The sequence below is a fragment of the Sardina pilchardus genome, chromosome 8, assembly GCF_963854185.1.
Source record: "Sardina pilchardus chromosome 8, fSarPil1.1, whole genome shotgun sequence".
In the NCBI taxonomy this organism is placed as follows: domain Eukaryota; kingdom Metazoa; phylum Chordata; class Actinopteri; order Clupeiformes; family Clupeidae; genus Sardina; species Sardina pilchardus.
This window is the reverse complement of record NC_085001.1, coordinates 21,206,394-21,228,285: the sequence shown is the minus strand read 5'-3', so window position 1 is coordinate 21,228,285 and position 21,892 is coordinate 21,206,394. Positions and strand designations below refer to the sequence as shown.

At 49.8% G+C, this 21,892-nt stretch overlaps 1 protein-coding gene across 3 annotated transcripts in view; it reads left to right on the top strand.

The window, feature by feature from the left end:
• Positions 1-21,892, top strand: part of wdfy3 (WD repeat and FYVE domain containing 3) — a 102,533-nt gene that overhangs the window by 53,427 nt on the left and 27,214 nt on the right. For 2 of the 3 annotated variants that reach the window (XM_062543204.1, XM_062543202.1), the window contains exons 18-38: positions 1,558-1,776; positions 3,185-3,366; positions 5,112-5,343; positions 5,760-5,923; positions 7,310-7,421; positions 7,971-8,161; positions 8,772-8,924; positions 9,487-9,560; positions 9,864-10,025; positions 11,253-11,344; positions 11,677-11,797; positions 13,604-13,821; positions 14,216-14,412; positions 15,726-15,860; positions 16,390-16,569; positions 16,853-17,086; positions 17,240-17,339; positions 17,795-17,955; positions 19,706-19,935; positions 20,877-20,986; positions 21,431-21,613. In XM_062543204.1, coding sequence (XP_062399188.1) covers positions 1,558-1,776; positions 3,185-3,366; positions 5,112-5,343; positions 5,760-5,923; positions 7,310-7,421; positions 7,971-8,161; positions 8,772-8,924; positions 9,487-9,560; positions 9,864-10,025; positions 11,253-11,344; positions 11,677-11,797; positions 13,604-13,821; positions 14,216-14,412; positions 15,726-15,860; positions 16,390-16,569; positions 16,853-17,086; positions 17,240-17,339; positions 17,795-17,955; positions 19,706-19,935; positions 20,877-20,986; positions 21,431-21,613 — 3,450 coding nt within the window. The remainder of the gene's footprint in view (positions 1-1,557; positions 1,777-3,184; positions 3,367-5,111; positions 5,344-5,759; positions 5,924-7,309; positions 7,422-7,970; positions 8,162-8,771; positions 8,925-9,486; positions 9,561-9,863; positions 10,026-11,252; positions 11,345-11,676; positions 11,798-13,603; positions 13,822-14,215; positions 14,413-15,725; positions 15,861-16,389; positions 16,570-16,852; positions 17,087-17,239; positions 17,340-17,794; positions 17,956-19,705; positions 19,936-20,876; positions 20,987-21,430; positions 21,614-21,892) is intronic. The other variant, XM_062543203.1, reaches the window with a different exon arrangement.

The following is a 21,892-nucleotide window of genomic DNA, read 5'->3' as shown; positions in this document are numbered from 1 at the left end:
ATCACAAATCATGTGAATCATTAATCTCTCTCTCTCTCTCTCTCTCTCTCTCTTACACACACACACACACACACACACACACACACACACACACACACACACACACACACACACACACACACACACAAACATTCACATTAGAGAACTCATCAGCCCTGAGACCGATTGGCTTTAAGTTGTGTCTGCAGATTGAATTCAGATATAGATTCCCCAAATGACTCAATCTAAATGTTTGTCCTGGAGCGGGCTCGAGCACAAGAGCAGATGGCAGTGGAAGTGAGAGACTCGAGTGTGCTGTGGAGCCTCAGACACAACTTATCAGTCTGAAGTCTGGGACTGGAATAAAAGCCTGTCTAGTCTGTCTAGACCGGGTGGACTGCCTCTTGACGTGATTCTGTATTGTGTCTCTCTTCTATACGTTCTTTAAGAGTGTGTGTATGTGTATGTGTGTGTGAGAGAGAGAGAGTGAGTGTGTGTGAGTGTGAGTGTAGTTTAGTAGCCGCAGCAGCATCGGTTTCCCCTCAGAGGAATTGTAAGTGGTGCAGACGGGGCGAGCGATACCTGCAGTGCATACTGGGTGTTGTAGTATTCATGAGAGTGGGGGCTTGTAAAGCAGGGCTGCTTGCCTGGGGCTGGCTCCTTCAGACTTTTATAGGCAGGCACCCGACTGGCCGCCCCTGACCCATTTTACAGGATGACATCATCGTGCTCTCCCCGACTCTGAGACACTGCTGCAGCAGCAGTAGAGAAAGAGAGAGAGAGAAAGAGAGAGAGAACAAGCACTCTGTCTTCCATTCACACTCTCGGTCTCTCACTCACTTTTCCTCGCTCTGCAAGGAACCCCTGTGGTTTTCCGCCCATGTTTTTTGTTGGAGAGACAGTATAGCACAGACTTGTGTGCGCGTGTGGTCTCTGCGTTTACCCACTGCAGGTGGCCCGCCCCGCACCTTTTAGCGTCTCAAAGTGCATGATATGCAATATATCCGTTGCTCTCTATTGTTACTGGAACAAGGGTTTTTTTAAGTAATTAATTTAAGCCAGGTTTATCCCTAAACCATAATTGAATTTCCTTCAGTAATTCTAGTTTAGGGTTTCTCAACGGGGGCGGTACCGCCCCCCAGGGGGCGTTCGGACAGTGTTGGGGGGCGGTGTGGACGAGGCAGCATAGAGGGGGGCAGGGGGTCAGGATTTGACTGATTAGCTTCGCCGATTAGCAAGGCACTTCCTCGTCGCCATTTTCCAGAAATACATCATGTCCGGTGCCGTTTTCCCTGCGTTTTCCTCATGCTGATTGGTGGCTGTTCCACTCTCAGCTCATGCACGAGCTTAGTGTGGGCACGAGCTCTCGTTCGAACACACACGAACACACATGCGCACACACACACACACACACACACACACACACACGCACAATAATACACTCACCTAACACACACACACACACACACACACACACACACACACACACCATCAAGACAACTGATGTACTGTAATGCTGCTCCTTACGTGTACAGCCGGATGTGGTAACCTCCCTCCCTCTCTATCTGTCGCCCGCAGGTGAGCGTCTGTTCCCCCCTCCGTCGGGCCTGAGCTACTCGTGCTGGTTCTGCATCGAGCGCTTCAGCACGCCGCCGCACAACCACCCGGTGCGCCTGCTGACCATGGTGCGGCGGGCCAGCTCCTCCGAGCAGCACTACGTGTGCCTGGCCGTCGTGCTGTCCGCCAAGGACCGCTCGCTCATCGTCTCCACCAAAGAGGAGCTGCTGCAGAACTACGGTAGGAGTGGAGCGGAGACACACACACAGAGAGACACACAGAGAGACACACAGAGAGACACGCAGAGAGACAGACAAGATACAACGACAGACAGACAGATCAGATGCACACACACACACAGACAGACAGATGCAAAGACAGACAGATACAGGGACAGACAGGTAGATGTTTATGTATCTATGCAGAAGACTGGGGGACAGGCTGACAGAAATGCAGACAAATAGATGAAGACATTATGCAGATCAGCAGGGAGACGGATAGAAGTGCAAATGGGTTGGACAGGCAGATGTTTATGCATGCAGACAGAGACAGTTGGGCAAATGGACAGATACCCAGACAGGCCCACAGCTCCGCTAGCGTCTGTCTACATGTCTCTGTCTGGCTGTCTGCTTACAGACAGTTAAACACAGACAGACGCATAGACAGACAGACAGATGCATAGCGAGAAGATCTCTTAGGAGAAGTGAGAAACTTAGTCAGACTGTATGCAGTCAGGTAAAAAAAAAAGAATCACTAAAGTGGCCAGCCCTACAGACAGGGCACTCAGACATGCAGACTAGCAACAGTTCAGCTTGCAGACATTGAGTGAAAAAGTAGCAGAGCGACTTCCAAAACAGACTCATGTACTCCTGGCCTGGGGCATGTGTATGCACAGCCTACTGATCAACGGACTGAGTCGCTCTGACTTCACTGTTTTATTTACAATATAAAAACAGTCTGTGTGGTTTCAGAATGTGTATCAGACATCAACACGTGTGTGTGTGTGTGTGTGTGTGTGTGTGTGTGTGTGTGTGTGTGTGTGTGTGTGTGTGTGTGTGTGTGTGTGTGTGTGTGTGTGTGTGTGTGTGTGTGTGTGTGTGTGTGTGTGTGTGTGTGTGTGTGTGTGTGTGTGTGTGTGTGTGTGTGTGTGTGTGTGTGTGTGTGTGTGTGTGTGTGTGAGAGAGAGAGTGTGAGTGTATGTGTGTGCATGACTTCATAAGTGACACATCTTAATAGGCAGGCTGATACATCAGCATTTCTTAACTGACTGCAGGCTTGTTGGCCAGTAGAGTGTATGGTCAGTGTCAGACTGGCTCAAACTGGTCTGTATCTGAGTGTGAGATCACACGTCCATGTAGCGTGTCGGCCACAGGCAGGACACAGCTGGAACTGTCAGCAGTACCTCACTTCCTTCTCCTTTGCCTTTCCCCCCGTTGCCTTTCCCCTCCTCTCTCTCTCTCTCTCTCTCTCTCTCTCTCTCTCTCCTTTTGTTTCTGTCCTCCCTCACATGGCTGCCCCCTCTTTCTCTTTGCTTCTCTATTTTACTTTATACCTCCCTTTTTCTCTCATCTCTCTCTTGTCCCCCCCCACCCCCCCTCCACACACACACTTCTCTCCCTCTTTCTCCATCTCTCATTCCCCTCTTCAGTGGATGACTTCAGCGAGGAGTCGTCGTTCTACGAGATCCTGCCGTGCTGCGCGCGGTTCCGGTGTGGCGATCTGATCGGCGAGGGCCAGTGGCACCACCTGGTGCTGGTCATGAGCAGGGGCATGCTGAAGAACAGCATGGCCACGCTCTACATCGACGGCCAGATGGTCAGCACCGTTAAGGTGAGACACTAACCTGCCCCCCCCCCCCCCCCCCCCACACACACCACCCTCACTGCCCCCATTCAACTACCCACCCACCACAATGCTCCATCACGCCCTCAATGCCAGCGCCAAGGCTGAGGTTGCTAGCCCAGTGCCACCATGAGCTCCTGATAAATCATTTTATATTGTGATGTTTCGGGCGTTAGTAGCCCTTTCTTAGACATTACTTTTTTTCTTCGATTCATTTGACAGAATCACCAGTTTGTCCAGCACCCAGATTGTAGAGATCAGACGTGCGTGCTTTGCTTTGCACTTCATTAGCCCAGTGCCACCCCCATGATGAGCAAGAGAGAGAGAGAACAGAGTGAGAGAGCGAGAGCAAGCACCCGTATCCACAAGCTGGAATAACACGCAGAGCAGAGCGTCTCTAATCTGATCGGAGAGACGCCGACGAGAAAACGGTGTTCTTATTTCAGAGATTACGCACGTCCTCTTGTAGAGCACCGTGAGTGTCATCAGAGGTCATTGTCCCAGAAGTCATCGTCCAGCTCATTCTGTGTTTATGGAAAAGGGGTCAAAGCGAGCCCGTAACCAGTGGGCACCGCTGTACCAGTGCTTGCAGGTTTGGCATACTTCTTTAAAAAGTGGATCATACTTGAATGAATAATGAATGGGTGTCTGTGTCGGCTGGCAGATGGCGATTTCCACAGCCTGCTTTTCGTGAAAGCACAGATACGCTGTTCTGGACTGATACAGGAGTGTTGACAGTCCCAGTAGGGCTTGGAGGCAAGGTTGAGAGATACCCCCTAACCACCCCCCACTGTCCAGCCAGGTGGTTGAGCACCTGGGAGGAAGTACCCAAGGGGACCCAACCAAGTGAGGGCAGATTGGGGGGGAGGGGGGGGGGTGACATGTGTGGGAATACCTGACAGGTTCTGTCAAACAGCCCTAGTACTGTCATTCAGCCATCTGCTCCTACAGGAGATGTCAGTGGCGGAGTGTGTGCGTATTCTCATGTGGTGAGAGAGCCTCATCTTACTCGCCTGTTATCTTGTGGTCTAGCTGAGATTTACCACAAGATGTTAAATGTCAACACCTCAGCCTGCCACACACACACACAGACACACACACAGCACTACATTACATTGCATTCAGTTTCAGGACAGAAACCACAGACACGCAGAAGCCACTTCCTGCCGTTTGCTGATCGGCGCTGTGTCATTTCCTGCGTGACTTTGTGCCAGCAGAGTCAGCACAGAGCCTCAGGCTCTCGCCTCTCGTGTCTTAAGGTGGAGAGGACTGAACGCACAGAGATTTGTTTAGCAAAAGAGGCAGTGGAGAGAAAGGGAAGTCTAATTCCGTCAGCCTCTCAGCCTCTTGGCTGTCTCTAATTATGTCTGCCACGCCACCTTGTGTTGAGGGAAGTAGTGTAGTACAGGATAATCTAGTAGTGCTCAATCTTGCCCCTTCTCAGTCCATGCTCTAGAAGTACTCCTGATTAGCATGGGTGTTGTGATAATGGCCTTGATTAGCTAAATTGTGCGTTTAGTGAGATATTGAAGTGAAACAGCCAAAGTTTTTAGGCCCCCTGGTACGGTAGGTTGTTGTACATACTCTACCCAGAGGCGTGACTCCTGTGACGTGACTCCTTCTGATCTGACAGGGCCTCGTCCATTTGCCCATTTCTCTGCTCAAGCCACACCTGCCACTTTTCCTGCTCCCTTCCCCTGACCTCATTTCCTGTTTTGTCACATCCTGCGCAGCTCCACTACGTGCACAGCGCACCGGGCGGCTCGGGCTCGACCAATCCGCCGGTGGTGAGCGCGGTGTACAGCTACGTGGGCACGCCCCCGGCCCAGCGGCAGGTGTCCACGCTGGTGTGGCGTCTGGGCCCCACGCACTTCCTGGAGGAGGTGCTGCCCGCCGCCAGCGTGGCCGCCATCTACGAGCTGGGGCCCAACTACGCCGGAACCTTCCAGGCCGTCTACCTGCCCTGTGAGTTACAGTAAAGCTCTCACTGCCTGTGTCTGTAGCTCTGTTTTTTTCCGGTGTGTGTGTGTGTGTGTACGTATGTGTCTCTGTGTGTGTGTGTACGTATGTGTCTGTGTGTGTGTGTACGTATGTGTCTGTGTGTGTGTGTGTGAGGGAAAGAGAGATCAGAGCACTGTTTCAGTATCATTTGTTCAACCAATTATGTACAACCAAAGTGATTTTTAATGTTGGACTTTGTAATGCTGTGGTAGCTGTTTGGCATCTTCTGTGTGGGGTGAACTGATGAAATGTCATGAATAACACACTCTAGTCACAGCCAACACTGACCACCACCATCACCACCATCACACTGACCACCATCACCACCCCAGCCACAGCCTCAGTGGCCCCATGCTGACGGTGCTGCCCTTCCCCCGCAGGTAAAGACGGGTCCAAGGTGGAGGCGTCCCCACCCTGCCCGGTGGCTCTGGTGCCCGAGGAGAAGGTGTCCTTTAGCCTGTACGCCTTCTCCGTGCTGGCGCTCACCGTGGCCAAGATCAGGAAGGTCTACAACAAGCTGGACAGCAAGGCCATCGCCAAGCAGGTGGGAAAGGACACACCTCCGCGTTACATTTCCTCTCTGGTCCTCTCCAGGGGAGAGTTGTGTCTCTCGCTAACGCAGCTGCTGCTGTCATATTCTAAAGTGTGTGTGTGTGTGTGTGTGGGGCGTGTGTGTATGGGGGGGGGGGGGGGGGGGCGTTTGTGTGTGGGGCGTGTGTGTGTGTGTGTGTGCGGGGGGGGGGGGGGGGCAACGTGTGTGTGTGGGGGGCGTGTGTGTGTGTGTGATTGACATTCCCTCAGTACTTGACCTCCATAGTTGTCTGGAGCTCACTTTGTTGCAGTTGCTCTCTTCTGTGCACCATCTCCCTTGAGTTCCTCCCTGTCTTTCTTGTGTGTGTGTGTGTGTGTGTGTGTGGTTTAACCCCATCTGTGGTAGAGTGCAGAGGCAGCATTTCACTTCCAGTACACCAGCTTTATCAGCATCCCACAAACTTGTGTACCCACACACACACACTAAAAAAGAGATAGCACACTTCCAGTTACAGAGACCAATTTACATACCCACTATGATATAAAGATAGCACACACACACACACACACACACACACACACACACACACACACACACACACACACACACACTCACTCCTAGGTGAGACTCTAGTGGCTAACGTCTGGGCTGGGCAGAGAGCGAGCGTCCTGAAGGAGTGTGTGTTGCTGATGCAGCCCAATAAGCACAAGAGAAAGTGCTGAACGCCTGCCTTTTAAACATCTGCTCTGGGCTGCAGAGACACGGCCAAACTGCCACACAGGACTGAATGAAGCCCACACTGAGTTTACTAGATCCACACAGAACGCCATGTCTGGCTTGTAAACAGCAACATTGTTATTACAGCAGGCATTACATCAGGATTAAGAGTTTCTTCATTACGGTACCTCCGCAAAGGAGGTTATGTTTTGTTTGTCTGTCTGTCTCTGTCTGTTTGTTTGTCAGGATTAAGAGTTTCTTCATTAATGTTGAATTAGCCTCATTGTTAAGGAATTACTCCTCTTACAGTGCACACACATCCATGTCCAGTTGTCCATGTTGAGACTCCCGTGCCAAGTCAAGTCACCAGTGCTGAGGTGAACCCGTGTGAGTGTCCATCTGGCGCTAGTGAGAGGTGTGGTCAGTGTGTGGTCAGTGTGTGGCCGGCACATGCTCACTCCGTCCAGATGGGCACAGCGTCAAGGCTGCCTCAGGCCCTGGCACAGAGCGCAGGTCCACACACACAGCATTATGAAAGTGTACTGTACAGTATTGTTCTGTGCTGGAAAGGCCTACAGTACAGGCAAATTAACAGTAGGAGTAAAAAAAGGGAATTGATAGAGATGACATTTTCAGCTCATTTGATGATCTGATCTGATGATTTCCCATGGTCCCTTGCAGCTGGCGGTGTCGTCCCACGAGAACGCCACGCCGGTGAAGCTCATCAACAACTCAGCGGGCCACCTCAACGGCCCCGCCCGCAGCATAGGAGCCGCCGTGATTGGCTACCTGGGTAAGACTCCCATCAGCCCTCAGGTGGCTGCCTCAGAGTAAGGGGGGGTTTGAGTGTGTGTGTGTGTGTGTGTGTGTGTGTGTGTGTGTGTGAGAGTGTGTGTGAGTGGGTGGCGGTGTTGGAGTGTGTTTGTGTGAGTGGGTGGCGGGGTTGGAGTGTGAGTGAGTGTGAGTGAGTGGGTGGGTGGGTGTTTGGGTGGTGGAGTTCGGGTGTGTGAGTGTGTGGGTATGGGGGCTTTCTTTGGTGCTTTGAAGTCCAAGAGGATTTTGTGTGTCTCTGAATGTGATGAAAGCTCTAGGGGTGAAGAGGCCTGGTATGCCTGTTGTAATTGATAAAGGAACACTTATAGCTTTGTGGCTATCAGCCTTCTCCATGTGAGCTCTTTGATGTCGGCTCCTCAGTGTTAAATGTGTGTCTCTTGGCTGTGTGTGTGATTGAGTGTGTGTGCCTGTGGATCTGTACATGGTGTGTGTGTGTGTGTGTGTGTGTGTGTGTGTGCGCACACACGTGTGGTCACTCATTCTCTCTCTCTCTCCTTATCTTCCTCAGGAGTGCGCGCGTTCGAGCCTAAGCCCGTCGCCACCAACCTGCAGTACGTGGGCGGCGCGGCGGCCATCTTGGGACTCGTCGCCATGGCGTCGGACGTGGAAGGGCTGTACGCCGCAGTGAAGGCGCTGGTGTGCGTCGTCAAGAGCAACCCCCTGGCCAGCAAAGAGATGGAGCGCATCAAAGGCTACCAGGTGGGCAGGAGAGATAGCGCCCCGCACTGTGACCGCACATCACACGAGCACAAAGCCTGTTACAGCCGCTCATATCCAGCACAGCCATCAGCTCTACTGTAGGCCAGCCACCCACCACTCAAGTCACCCAGTGCAGATTAAAGCTGCCGTTTCAGCCATTGTTAGGAAAACGGACAGTTTTTTTTTTTTAGCTGGTGCTGTTGACGTGACCATACATTTTTAATGTGTTGTTTGTGTCATTTTCGCTCGTATGGTGGTTATAACTGATTATAATTGGTAACGGTATTTTTTAACCTATTATGTTGGCTAGCTGTATGGTTGTTTGGATGTTAGGAGTCTGTGATTGGGTAGAGCTGGGGTGGGTGGTGTATGACACATTGTTATTGATGTTCTTGTAAGAGTATAATTGATTGTGTTTTTGCTGGTGTGTGGGTATGAATCATAGTTATTGATGCAGGTTTAGCTGTGTGCTAGATTGTGATTGATGATAGTGCTGAAGTACAACAGAATGTCTGTGTGAGGGTTTGTGCATGTGTGTGTGTTTGTGTGATTATGTGTGGTTTGTGTGTTGTGTGTAACTTTGTGTGTGTGTGTGTGTGTGTGTGGACAGCTGCTGGCCATGCTGCTGAAGAAGAAGCGCTCTCTGCTGAACAGTCACATCCTCCACCTGACCTTCTCGTTGGTGGGCACGGTGGACAGCGGGCACGAGACCTCCATCATCCCCAACTCCACCGCCTTCCAGGACCTGCTGTGCGACTTCGAGGTGAGCGCGCGCCTGAGACGCCTGAGACGGAGGCCTGGAGAAGCCCTGGAGAGAGAGAGAGAGAGGGAGAGAGAGAGAGAGAGAGAGAGAGAGAGAGAGAGAGATTAGGCTTGGGCTTGTCTGGGATGCTGCTGCATGCCCGGCTGTAGCGCTATATTGAGTATTGTTGGGTATCTGTGTAGGTGGTTCAGCTGGTGTGTAATTGGGATTCTAGATGGTTATTGGTTGGGAGGCACTGTGGCGTAACTGGCTACAGCATCCGTACTTCCTTTGGTCCAGGAGTCTGACCCGGGTCATTTCCCAGTCCCACCCCATCTCTCTCTCCTCCACTTGCCTCCTGACACTCTTTATTGCCCTCTAGCAATAAAAGGCACCCCCCCCCCAAAAAAAAAAATTAAAAAAATACACAAAAACAAGTTTTGAATTTATTATTATGTTATTTGCTTGACTGTTCTGGCTGACAGTACTTTCTGTCGGTACTGCCGCAATGATGGGATTGTTGAAGTGTCATTATTTGTGCTAATTGCTGTGCTCTTGACCTCCCCCCCCCCCCCCCCCGCAGGTGTGGCTGCACGCTCCGTACGAGCTCCACCTGTCTCTGTTTGAGCATTTCATCGAGCTGCTGACTGAGTCCAGGTGCGTGTGTGTGTTTGTATGTGTGTGTCTGTTTGTCTTCTGTCAAGGCCCACATCATTTGATGAAAGTGTACTTGTAATTGTGTGACTGTGTTATCAAGCAGAGTCAATGTATTTGTGTGTGATGGGTTAGTGACAGATCAGTGAAGATGAGTGTGTATTGTGTATGTGTGTTTCTGTTTATCTGTGTGTGTGTCTATGTGTTGGATGTTCCTGTATTTCGGTCTGTGTTGTCATTCACACTTACTTCCTCTGTATGTTATCAGTGATTTTTATCTGTGTGTGTGTGTGTGTGTGTCTCCAGCGAGGCGGCGAAGAATGCGAAGCTGCTGCGTGAGTTCCAGCTGATCCCCAAGCTGCTGCTGACGCTGCGGGACACGTCGCTGTCCCAGCCCACCATCACCGCCATCGCCAGCGTGCTCAGCCTGCTGCTGCAGGGCTTCCCCAACTCCTACGACCTGCTCAGGTACACACACGCAACACACACACACACACACACACACACACACAACACACACACACACACACACTTAAATGGCAGGGCACCCACACATTACGCATGCACACTTGACGCATGACACTGCAGGACGTCACACAAACACACACACACACACACACACACACACACACACACACACGTGTCGTGCACGCTCTGTGTGACACATCTCTCTACCAGCCCATCATCACAGCAATCAGCAGGGTACTGATCCCAGTGCCTGAGGGGATTCCCAGCACCTACAGCTTCCTCAGTTACACACACACACACACACACACACTCACACACACTCACACACACACACACACACACACACACACACACACACACACACACACACACACACACACACACACACACACACACACACACACACACACACACACACACACACACTCACACTCACACTCACTCACACTTAAATGGCAGGGCACCCACACATTACAAATGCACACATGACGCATGACACTGCAGGACGTCAGGCCATGCACACACACACACACACACACACTCACATGTTCTGCATGCATAGTGTGCACACATACCCCCAAGAAAACATATGCACACACACACACAACTGCACATAAACACCCAAGAGGCATACGGTACAAGATGGCAAACACTGAGATGCTACTAGAGCCTACATACAGTAGCCCACTTCTATTAATTTGTTCCCTTACCAAAAATACCTTCTGGGCCTCAGGTAATTCGGACGGTTGGATGGGCACATACTTAATGCATTTAACTCGATGAAAGCTCATGAATAAATGAATGAAAGCTAAGTAACAGTTCTAGATGTTAGCGGTGGCGAGAGATTTAGGGTCCCTACAAAAGATCGCTGCTTTCACTTCCCCGGCCTCACCGGTAATGTGGTTGCCCAGCAACAGAGCTCTGAAGTGTTGTCCTTGATATGCACCAATAACTAGGATACAGCCAGCTTGAATGGCTGCAGCACTTATCTATAATTTGGGGGGAAAAAAGTCAGCGGATGAGTGCATTCTATTCTTCTGAATGCCTGATATTTTGTCTGAAAATACTACACTGCGTTACATGATCAACAACCCAAAAAAAAGCACAGTGCAGCTACTTTTCAACAGAGGCTGCCCGTAACTGTCTGTGGTGCCTGTGGTGTTCAGAATAGCTTTGTGCTGATGTGTTGAAGGCAGCTCTGGACCTCTCTCTTCTTTTTCCCCTCAGATTCGGACAGTTCATCTCGTCCACCCTGCCCACATTTGCCGTGTGTGAGAAGTTTGTTGTCATGGAAATCAGCGAGGAGAAAGTAGATGGAGGTAAGACACACACACACACACACACACACACACACACACACACACACACACACACACACACACACACACACACACACACACACACACACACACACAGACACACACAACCACCACACCAGTTAACCTGATAGTCACTGCCACCTACCAATGCTCCTTAGCTCCACATTTAGAGTTTTGAAGCAGTCTAGAGGCCTAACTGGTTTATCTTGTTTATCTCACTTATTGATCTGTCAGTTTCTCAATTTCTGTTTTACCTAATCATCTGTCTGTCTCATATCTGTTTCAACTTTCACCTTTTGTGTGTGTGTGTGTGTGTGTGTGTGTGCGTTCAGGGAATGAGGATGACTTTGGTGGTCTGCTGTCGGCCAACGTGATTCTGCTGAGGAACCGGCTGCTGGACATCCTGCTCAAGCTGCTCTTCAGCTCCAAGGAGAAGTGCACCGTCAACACGCAGTGAGCTCCGCCAGCTGCCCCCGCTGCCCCTCGCATATAATCACTGCCCCTCGTCTGACCTCTCCTCTCCCTCTCTCCTCTCTTTTCTCCTCCACTTATCATCACCTGCTCCTCTCCTGTAATCACCTTCCCCCTCACCTGACCTCCTCTCCTCTCTCCTCTCCTCTTCAATCCTCTCTTCCCTTCTCTGCTCTTCTCCTTTCCTCTCCTCTCCTCTCTTCTCTCTTTTCTCCTCCACTTATCATCACCTGCTCCTCTCCTGTAATCACCTTCCCCCTCACCTGACCTCCTCTCCTCTCTCCTCCTCTCTCCTCCTCTCCTCTCCGCTCTTCCCTTCTCTTCTCTTCTCCTTTCCTCTCCTCTCCTCTCTTCTCTCCTCTCCTCTCTTCTCATATTCTCTCCTCTTTTCCCTTCTCTTCTCCTCTCTCTACTCCACTCCTCTCCTCTCCTGTCTTCTAGTTTTCTCTTATCTTCTCCTCTCTTCTCCCTCTCCTCTTCTCCTCTCCTCTCCTCTCCCCCTCTCCTCTCCTCTCTGCTCCTTTCTCCATTCCACTTCTCTCATCGCCTCTCCTGTCCTCTCCTCTTCTCTTTCTTTCTTCTCTACTCCTCTTCTCTTTCTTTCTTCTCTACTCTTTCCTTTCCTCTGCTTTCCTCCCAGATGTTGAACATTACATCTGAACTGGCACAGCCCACCCCCACCCCACACCATGAGTGCTGCTCAGCTAGCTCCAGTCAGGAGTTACATAAGATGTTTTTGTTAAATAAGCTGGAGTCCATGCTCCGTAGCTCTCTCTTCTGATCACATGGAGTTCCTTTGATACAGACACAACTCCCAGCCTAAGGGAACAGCCTAGTTGTCACAGTTTGTAGCCTGGTCCTACAAATACAGACCGTAGGATCCTCTGCTTCTTACTAGTCTACTTTGCGCTTCCATCACCATCACAAATGGGTCTCCCAGGTCTCCCAAAAAAAGTGTTAGGAATCTCAGATAAACTTAAAACAGCATTGTCACAGTATAGCGTTAATAGTGCTTGAGCACAGGTCCAGAGTCAGTTTGCCATCGGCAGCCCATTTCATGGTGAAGTGATGCCAATGGACGGGCATGATGCAGGGCACACGTTTACGTCCCTTGCCATGGGGCTCTACGGCTCCCCCTGCTGCTTTCAAAGTGTAAATCGTATAGTTGACATCCTCTGATACACAGTACTCTTACTTCCACATGAAGCGAGTTTATCGTAACAGCGTTTAAGATGCAGGTCATAGTAGAAGAGTAGGATGGGTTTAGGAGAGAATAGTGTGTGTGTGTGTGTGAGAGAGAGAGTGTGTGTGTGTGTGTGTGTAGTGAACAGCCCACAGCCAGGCAATGGTGTCTCAGGAAATGGCACACAGTCCACACCTTGAGCGATGTATTGCAACATAGAGAGCATGGTGGCGTTGAATGAAAATAATTTCCACTTATGTTTCTTTGATTGATTTTTTTCTTTTAAGAAGCAGTTAACGTTAAAAAAAATACTGCAAGGAAATGAGCCGGGAGTGAGATATCCTCTTGGGTAGTTAGAAGCTATTTCATCATGTTACACAGGCCCTGATGGAATTGCACACTTTGTTTTGGTGATGAAATCTGCATGTAAACTAAAAGCTTTGTTTATTCAACACTCACTCAGTCTCACTTACAGTACTCCACACTTGTGTACAAATGCAATTGAATTGCCACTGAACGCGCTGGCAGGTCAGTGTTATCCCCGCCCTCCCTCTCCGCCCCACAATAGTGTGCTGAGCTCCTGTGCTCTCTTGTGCCCCCTGCAGGGCGTGTGAGGAGCTGGTGCGGACGCTGGGCTTCGACTGGCTGCTCATGTTCATGGAGGAGCACCTGCACTCCAGCTCGGTGACGGCCGCCCTCTGGATCCTGGTGGTGCTGCTTAGCAACCAGCCCATCCTCAGCCGCTTCAAGGAGGGCCTGTCCGGAGGAGGCTGGCTGGACCACACCGACTCTGTGCTGACCAACAAGATCGGGACTGTCCTGGGTAAGAACGTTTGGACGGGTGGGGACTGGGGGGGGGGGACTGGGGGGTCTTGAACCCTTGAGCTTGGACTTTAACTGCTGCAACTGGTCATTTTGACTGTTTAAAAGTGTTATGTACAATGACTTTGTTTAAAAAAAGAAAACAGTCTTGCTTGAATATAGAGTTTAGGGTCAAAATGACTGCTTCAGCAGTTCTAGTAGTTCTGAAATGATTTGCGCTTCTGTTGTTAAACTAATTTTGACTGTACAGCCCAGTTGTCTGGATGCTGAGCGATTTGTTCTACTTAATTTCCCTGTCATTAAATCTGACACCTCGCTCTCGCTCATCCCCCTCTCCTCTCCTCCTTTCCCCTCTTCCCTCCTCCTCCTCCTCCTCCTCCTCCTCTTCCTCTCAGGTTTTAACGTGGGCCGCAGTGCGGGCGGGCGCTCCACGCTGCGCGAGATCAACCGCGACGCGTGTCACTTCCCCTGCTTCCCCGTCATGCAGACGCTGCTGCCCAAGCACACCAACGTGCCCGAGCTCTACTTCCTGCTCATGGCCCTCTTCCTGCAGCAGCCCGTCAGCGAGCTGCCCGAGAGCCTCCAGGTACATGTCAGTACCAACCCCTTTAATACTACTAACGCTCCGCTCCGCCGTGTGTGTGTGTGTGTGTGTGTGTGTGTGTGTGTGTGTGTGTGTGTGTGTGTGTGTGTGTGTGTGTGTGTGTGTGTGTGTGTGTGTGTTTCAGTCCACACACAGGTCTGTCTATCTGCACTCCACTCCTGTCCAATCTGTCCTCAGCTGTCTCTAACAACACTAACGTGTGTGTGTGAGTGTGTGTGTTTGAGTGTCTGGATGGATGGGTACATACATGTGGTTTTGTGTTGGTGCTTGTCCCTGGGGGCTTCTTCCCTGTTTCCCACCCTGTTCTTTTCCATCTTGTCATGTCATGTCTTGTCATGTCGTGTGTAGAGTTATGAGGATGTGTCCAGGGACCTGAAGTCTGTCATGTTATGGGATGTCATGTCGTGTGTTGAGTTGTGAGGATGTGTCCAGGGACCTGAAGTCTGTTGGACCCTCACCTGTCTGACCTCAGACTGCAGCATCCATCGTCCAGCCTCCTCTCCCCAACTCCTCTACCACTGCTGCGCTCCGTGTTGATCTCATTTGTTTGGGTGGCCCATTATACGGTCAACTGTATGTGTTGACCAAGAGCAGTGCAGATTTGTTGACCGTTAGATATGATGGTTTTGAAATTCATTTTGATTTGTTAAATGTTAAACTGTCATGTGTTTGTCTCTTTATTGTAGGTCTTCAAAATTAAGTGTTGGTGTACTTTTTGTTTCCTGTTTTGAAGTGTCTCCATCTGCCAGTTGACTTTGTGTTGTTTTTATTCATTAAATTCCGCATCACCCTTGATCTGTGGATCAGCCTGCTCTTAAACCACTGCTTTTGCTGTAATAATGTCTGCAGCTTGTCGTTTTTCATGGCGCTGCCTTTATTGCACAAGTGATTTATCGATGCAGATAAATTGCACCACAAATGAAAAACTGTATTGAAATAACATCACATGTGATGACATTGGGCTCTACAGTTTAGTGGCAGTATTTGTCAGGACAAATGAGTGAATAGCCTAGGAATGACTGACAAGATTTTAGTTTGTACTATTGAGAGTTGTAAGCTGTCGTCACTCCAAACCACAGAGCAAGTGTAGAGCTATTAGGAATGCATTGAAGTGTGTGTGTGTGTGTGTGTGTGTGTGTGTGTGTGTGACTTGCACTGTTGTTTTTCTGCATGCTTGGCTTTGATCATGGCATTATGAAAACCATATGCCCGCTATGGAATTATGGATCTGAGGTATGTTAAGCTGTGTGTGTGTGTGTGTGTGTGTGTGTGTGTGTGTGTGTGTGTGTGTGTGTGTGCAGTTTGACCTGGACTCCATCTGGTCGTTCATCTTCGGCGTGCCGGCGTCCAGTGCCACGGTGGTCAACTCCATCCACAGCGTGTGCACCGAGGCAGCCTTCCTGCTGCTGGCCATGCTGCGCAGCATGCTCAACCTGGTGAGGAGACGCACACACACATGCACACACGCACACACACACATGCGCACACACACACACACACACACACACATATACACACACACACACACACACACACACATATAGACACACATCCGGAAACTCCCCATCACTTGTTCACATATGCATACATGTAACTTGTATTTGCACCCAGAAATGTACACATATCATGTGACTGCTGACTGTTGAATGTTGACTGCTGAATGTTGACTGCTGAATGTTGACTGGTGAATGTTGACTGCTGAATGTTGACTGTTGAATGTTGACTGCTGAATGTTGACTGCTGAATGTTGACTGCTGAATGTTGACTGCTGAATGTTGACTGCTGAATGTTGACTGGTGAATGTTGACTGTTGAATGTTGACTGCTGAATGTTGACTGCTGAATGTTGACTGTTGAATGTTGACTGCTGAATGTTGACTGCTGAATGTTGACTGCTGAATGTTGACTGGTGAATGTCGACTGCTGAATGTTGGCCGTTGACTGTGGTGTGTGTGTTGTTCTGCAGCCGTGGCAGTCTGAGGAGGAGGGCTCGTGGCTGAGGGAGTACCCCGTCACCCTCATGCAGTTCTTCCGCTACCTGTACCACAACGTGCCCGACCTGAGCCCCATGTGGCACAGCCCGGAGTTCCTGTGTGCCCTCGCCGCCACCGTCTTCCCCTTCAACATCCGGCCCTACTCCGAGATGGTACGGCCCAATCACACAATCACACAATCCATTCATCCATCCATTTATCCATTTATCCATTCATCCATTCATCCATCCATCCATCCATCTGTAGCTTGCTCTCTTCATAGTAGCTTACAGAGAAAGAATGTTTTTTTGTCATCAACATTGCTTTAATAATGCACTCTTGTAGTTGTATTTGACCATTTTTATAGTTTGACAGTTTTACAAAGAAATAAGAAACGGCTCTGTTCAGCATTTATATGCTAAGTCAAGACAGTATTCTGTCATTTGTCCTCTGCAGGTCACTGACCTTGATGACGAGGCAGGCTCCCCCACTGAAGAGTTCAAGGCCTTCGCGGCCGACTCCGGCATGAACCGCAGCCAGTCGGAGTACTGCAACGTGGGCGCCAAGACGTACCTGACCAACCACCCGGCCAAGAAATACGTCTTCGATTTCATGCGCGTCCTCATCATGGACAACCTCTGCCTGAGCCCAGCCAGCAAGCAGACGCCCATCATAGACCTGCTGCTGGAGGTAAGGGGACGTGTGATTGAATTATGATCTGATGAAACATCTGCGAATTGGTTGGTGGCCATTGCTTTTTTCCTGCATGAAGGGGATTATGGGTATTGTAGTTTTCACACAGGAGCAGTCGTATTCAGCAGCCACTGTGTTGTTCCTCCTCAGGCCTCTCCAGAGCGCTCCACCAGGGCCCAGCAGAAGGAGTTCCAGTCCTACATCCTGGACAGCGTCATGGAGCATCTCCTGGCCGCTGACGTGCTTCTGGGTAAGACCAGCCTCCTCTCCTGAGGAGTGACCGCAGCACACCCACACTCTTATATAGCAGGCAGCTCATGATTTAGCGAGAGCACCTGGTACATAATAATAGAGATTGATTCAGCCACATTGAAATTCATTTTAGTCTAATTATTTTTTTACACCGAATGTATCTGAATTTAATCTCGTCTAGGGCTTCTTAAAATTTCAAAGGGATGATTTTGAAATGTACATGAGCTGAATTATCAAATAGATCAATCAAATGGAAGAGAAATGTGAAGTGTACCCAGGTCTCTGCCTCTTAAGGGATAAAGCAGGCCTCTGCATAATAACATACCCAACATGGCGGTAGGCTGCTGGCAACTTTAGTATGGAGCAGAAGGCCAATGGAGGCCTCAATATGCTTGCTGTGACTCTTCCTCACTGTCACTCACCCCCCCACCCCCCTTCGCTGTCCATCTGCAGGAGAGGACGCCTCCATGCCCATCACCACCGGGGGCAACTACCAGACGCTGGTCAACAACGTCTTCTACTTCTCCCAGCGCGTGGTGGACAAGCTCTGGCAGGGCATGTTCAACAAGGAGTCCAAGCTGGTGGTGGAGTTCATCGTGCAGCTCATCAGCCAGGTGAGGCCTGCACAGCGGGCTGGGTCTGCTCAAGGTGTCATGGTTACTAGGGTCATGGCAGGTCACTCCATGGCTTGGACAGACTTCCTCCGACACACTGGAGTTTTCACATCAGTTTTGTGGAGAGTAGTTTGCAGGTACTGTAAGAATTCCAGTCTCTTTAAAGGAAAATTGGCCCAGATAACACAGAAACACTTATATGGCTCCTATGAAGAGTTCAGATGCAAAACCCTCTAAACGGCACCTCAGCCAAATAATTGGATAACAATGGTGAGTGAATGTTTGTCACACACAGCATACATTAATGTTAGCTAGGAACTTCTATGATAGAAGATAAGACTGATCTGAGAGTGTCCACAGATTATTTATTTTTCATTTATTATCCAGCATTGATAATTGGTCAAGTAATTGCATAGTTTCATGTTCTTCATGTTCTTTTGAACAGTTAGTGAAATAGTTCCTCTGAGATCACGGACAGATGTTCTGATTATGCGTGTGGCCGTAGAGAGATGCTGGCTTAAAGAAATGCTGCCAATGCCATATGTTGAGACCGAGCGAGATCAGTGTTGTTTGCTTAAAACAATGTTGTGCCATTTCCTCAAGTGGAAAATCACATTAAGTTAGTAATGCTTCCCGTGCAGCGGTGTGCGCTGTTGTGGAGCCTCTCTCTGACGTCCACAGCAGAGTGGCCCTCAGTGGAGCTCTTTCACCAGCCCGTTGAGCCCTTACGCTCGTCCTTATTGAATTATCAGCACGTGCGGCCGTTTACGACCCTCCCGTCATCAGCGCTAACAAGCTAACGCAACATTCCTGGTTCGTGCGCTCCCAGGCAAACACACAAGGGAGTTTGTTCACCGAAGCAGCGGAAGTCAAATGTCTCACTCAGAGTGAAATAAGAAAATGTTGAGCTTTTGAGTGAATAAGTGGTCGATCATTGGGCCGATTAATGGCTTGATTTACTGCTTCATGCCACTAGTTCCCTTTTCAAATCAGATTATTGTAGCAGGCTCTTCATTTCTTTTCTCAATGGTTAGGCCATCTTTGCGCGACTAAACCTAAACATGCACTTACTTACATGTATGGCACACGGATCAACGCTAACTTGGCTCATTATCCGCCAGCACCCCTTGTCTGAACAGTAGCTACAGTACACACATACTGTAAACAGTCTGAGGGGAGAAAAACAAACAATGTTGTTGAGTACAGTAAGCAGCGAGAGGTCCAGTCCAGCCCCCAGCGGTCTAGACCCCCTGACCCCTCCAGCCCAGAAGTGTTTCCCACCCGCATCGATCCTCGATCCACCAGAATAATGCACTCTCTATTCCACAGCAGGAACTGGCTTTTAGATATTTAGATGCACAAAACAAACCCTTACTGTATTCATACACACTCACAACACAGTACGAGGGGAGCTCGTTTGAGCTTTTGCTAAGATGAGCTTTTGTAGAGGCCACTTCCACCTTCCTAATGTACACAAACACATAGACAAAAAAGCATGTGTTCACACGTTCACAGGTCCATACGTGTTACTACTAATAAGCTTTTGGTCTCATGCCCGCTACACATACACACACACACACACACACACATGCTCAAAGGTACTCTCAGGTTCTGGATTGCCCAACAAAAACCTTACTGTACTGCCCTTTTTCTTTTTCCTCTTTCTCTCCCCTTACCTCTCTCTCTCCCCCTCTTTCTCTCTTTCTCCCCCTCTCTCTCCCTCTCTCTCCCTCTCTCTCCCTGTCCACAGTCCAAGCGGCGTTCGCAGGGCTTATCCCTGGACTCCATCTACCACTGCCTGAACCGCACGGTGCTGTACCAGCTGTCGCGGCCGCACAAGACGGTTCCGCAGCAGGTGGCCCTGCTGGACTCCCTCCGCGTGCTCACCGTCAACCGCAACCTGGTGCTGGGGCCCGGCAACCATGACCAGGAGTTCGTGGCCTGCCTGGCACACTGCTTCATGAACCTGCACTCCGGGAGGTGAGTCAACATGCAGAGAGATGGGTGGGACAGAGACAGAGACAGAGACAGAGACAGAGACACAGAGACACAGAGACACAGAGACACAGAGACACAGAGACACAGAGACACAGAGACACAGAGACACAGAGAGACACACAGAGAGACACACAGAGAGACACAGAGAGACACAGAGACGGCACATAGTTTGGCTATGTTTAATAGGAATTATGAACAGAGAGAGATGGGTGGAAGAGAGGCCAGAGAGAGAGGGAGGGTCACAGAAGGAGTCAGAGAGGGATTGTGTTTTGTGGCTGTGTGTTTATGGGATCCGTAGGCAGTTCGGCTATGTTGAATAGGTATTCGTTGCAGCTGCAGTTTTCATGCAAATAGGTGTTAGTTGCAGCTGCCATTTTAAATCTGAAGGCCAACAAACCCCCCCCCCCCTTCCTCTGTTTATCTCCTTTTCTCTCTTGTTATTGCTAGTGCTAGAGAGGGAGCTATAGGGATTTCGTTATTACAGTGCTGTCAAGTGGCAGTGAGTCCTCTGTAGAAGTGATATCTCTGACTGAGTATTACATTCTCTTTCATATCCAAACGCTCAATTATGCATACCGTTCATTGTAGCCCAGCATTGAGGAGCACTTCACTGAAATGTATGCCGTTTGGATTTGAACGCGTAGCATGTTTGGCCTTCTGGGATGATTTTAATAGGTGGTTCAGTGCTTCAGTAACAGATGTTCATTTTGTCATTGCAAAGCTCCCTTTATTCTTGCAACACTCCATCGCTGCACTTGAATTTGCTGACTTGAATATTAGCAGGTGGACAGACACTGAGGTGTTGACAGAGAGAGCGATATTTACTGTAGCACGCAGTGAGCCTGTGTATACCGAGTGACGTGCGTTGTGAGTTGATGATGATGACGTCACTGATGACTTGTCACTGTGGCCCCTCCTTGCAGTAGCGTCGAGGGATTCGGTCTCGAAGCCGAAGCGAGGATGACCACCTGGCACGTCATGGTTCCGTCGGAAAACGAGCCCGACCCGGTCCACAGCCAGGACCCCAGCGAAGGTGGGTCCGAGATTGAAGCGAATCCATAAAAGCTTATAAACGTTTTTTTTGATCACAGAAATGAAATTGAGATGAAATTGTAATGGTAGACACTAGAAAAAGAGAGAGCACTCAGCACGGCACAGTAATTTGGCCGAGTAAACACATTTTTTTCTGACAGGACATTGTAATTATAACTGGATCTTATTAGATTGCCAGTGTTCAGAAAATGGCATTAAAGCCAGTTACTTTTACAAGAGAGTTACAGACCTGACTCTTGTGCCTTTGTGTGTGTGTATCTTTGTGTGTGTGTGTATCCGTGTGTGTGTCCGTGTGTGTGTGTGCGTGTCCGTGCGCGTGTGCATTTGTGTGTCTGTGCATGTGTGCATGTTCATGTGTGTGTACATGTCCGTGTGTGTGTGCGTGTCCGTGCGTGCGTGTGTGTGTGTTGGCTCATGTGTGCAGGCCGCCAGCTGCTGCTGAAGGCGGTGAACCGCGTGTGGACGGAGCTGATGCACAGCAAGAGGCCCATGCTGGAGGAGATCTTCAAGGTGTCCCTGCCCACCAACGACCGCGGCCACGTGGACATCGTCACCGCACGGCCCGGCCTGGAGGAACCGGCCGCCAAGAGCTGGCAGAACCACCTCAGTGAGTTACAACTCTCTCTCTCTCTCTCTCACACACACACACACACACACAGAATATTGAGAGAACTCAATAAGAATGTAATAAGTTCTGAATGGGTCAGTGGGGGATGCCCCCCCTTTAACACTGAAGCACACCTTTAGTTGTTCACCTCCAATGGCCTGTGTGGCAGCCTCATTATGTAACTGCTCGCACCGCTAGTTGGGGAAATGGGTAATCTGCACTGTTTGGCAGAAGGCTGTTGGTTGAAAGAAGTTTGGCAGAGTATAGTAAGCCCAATTT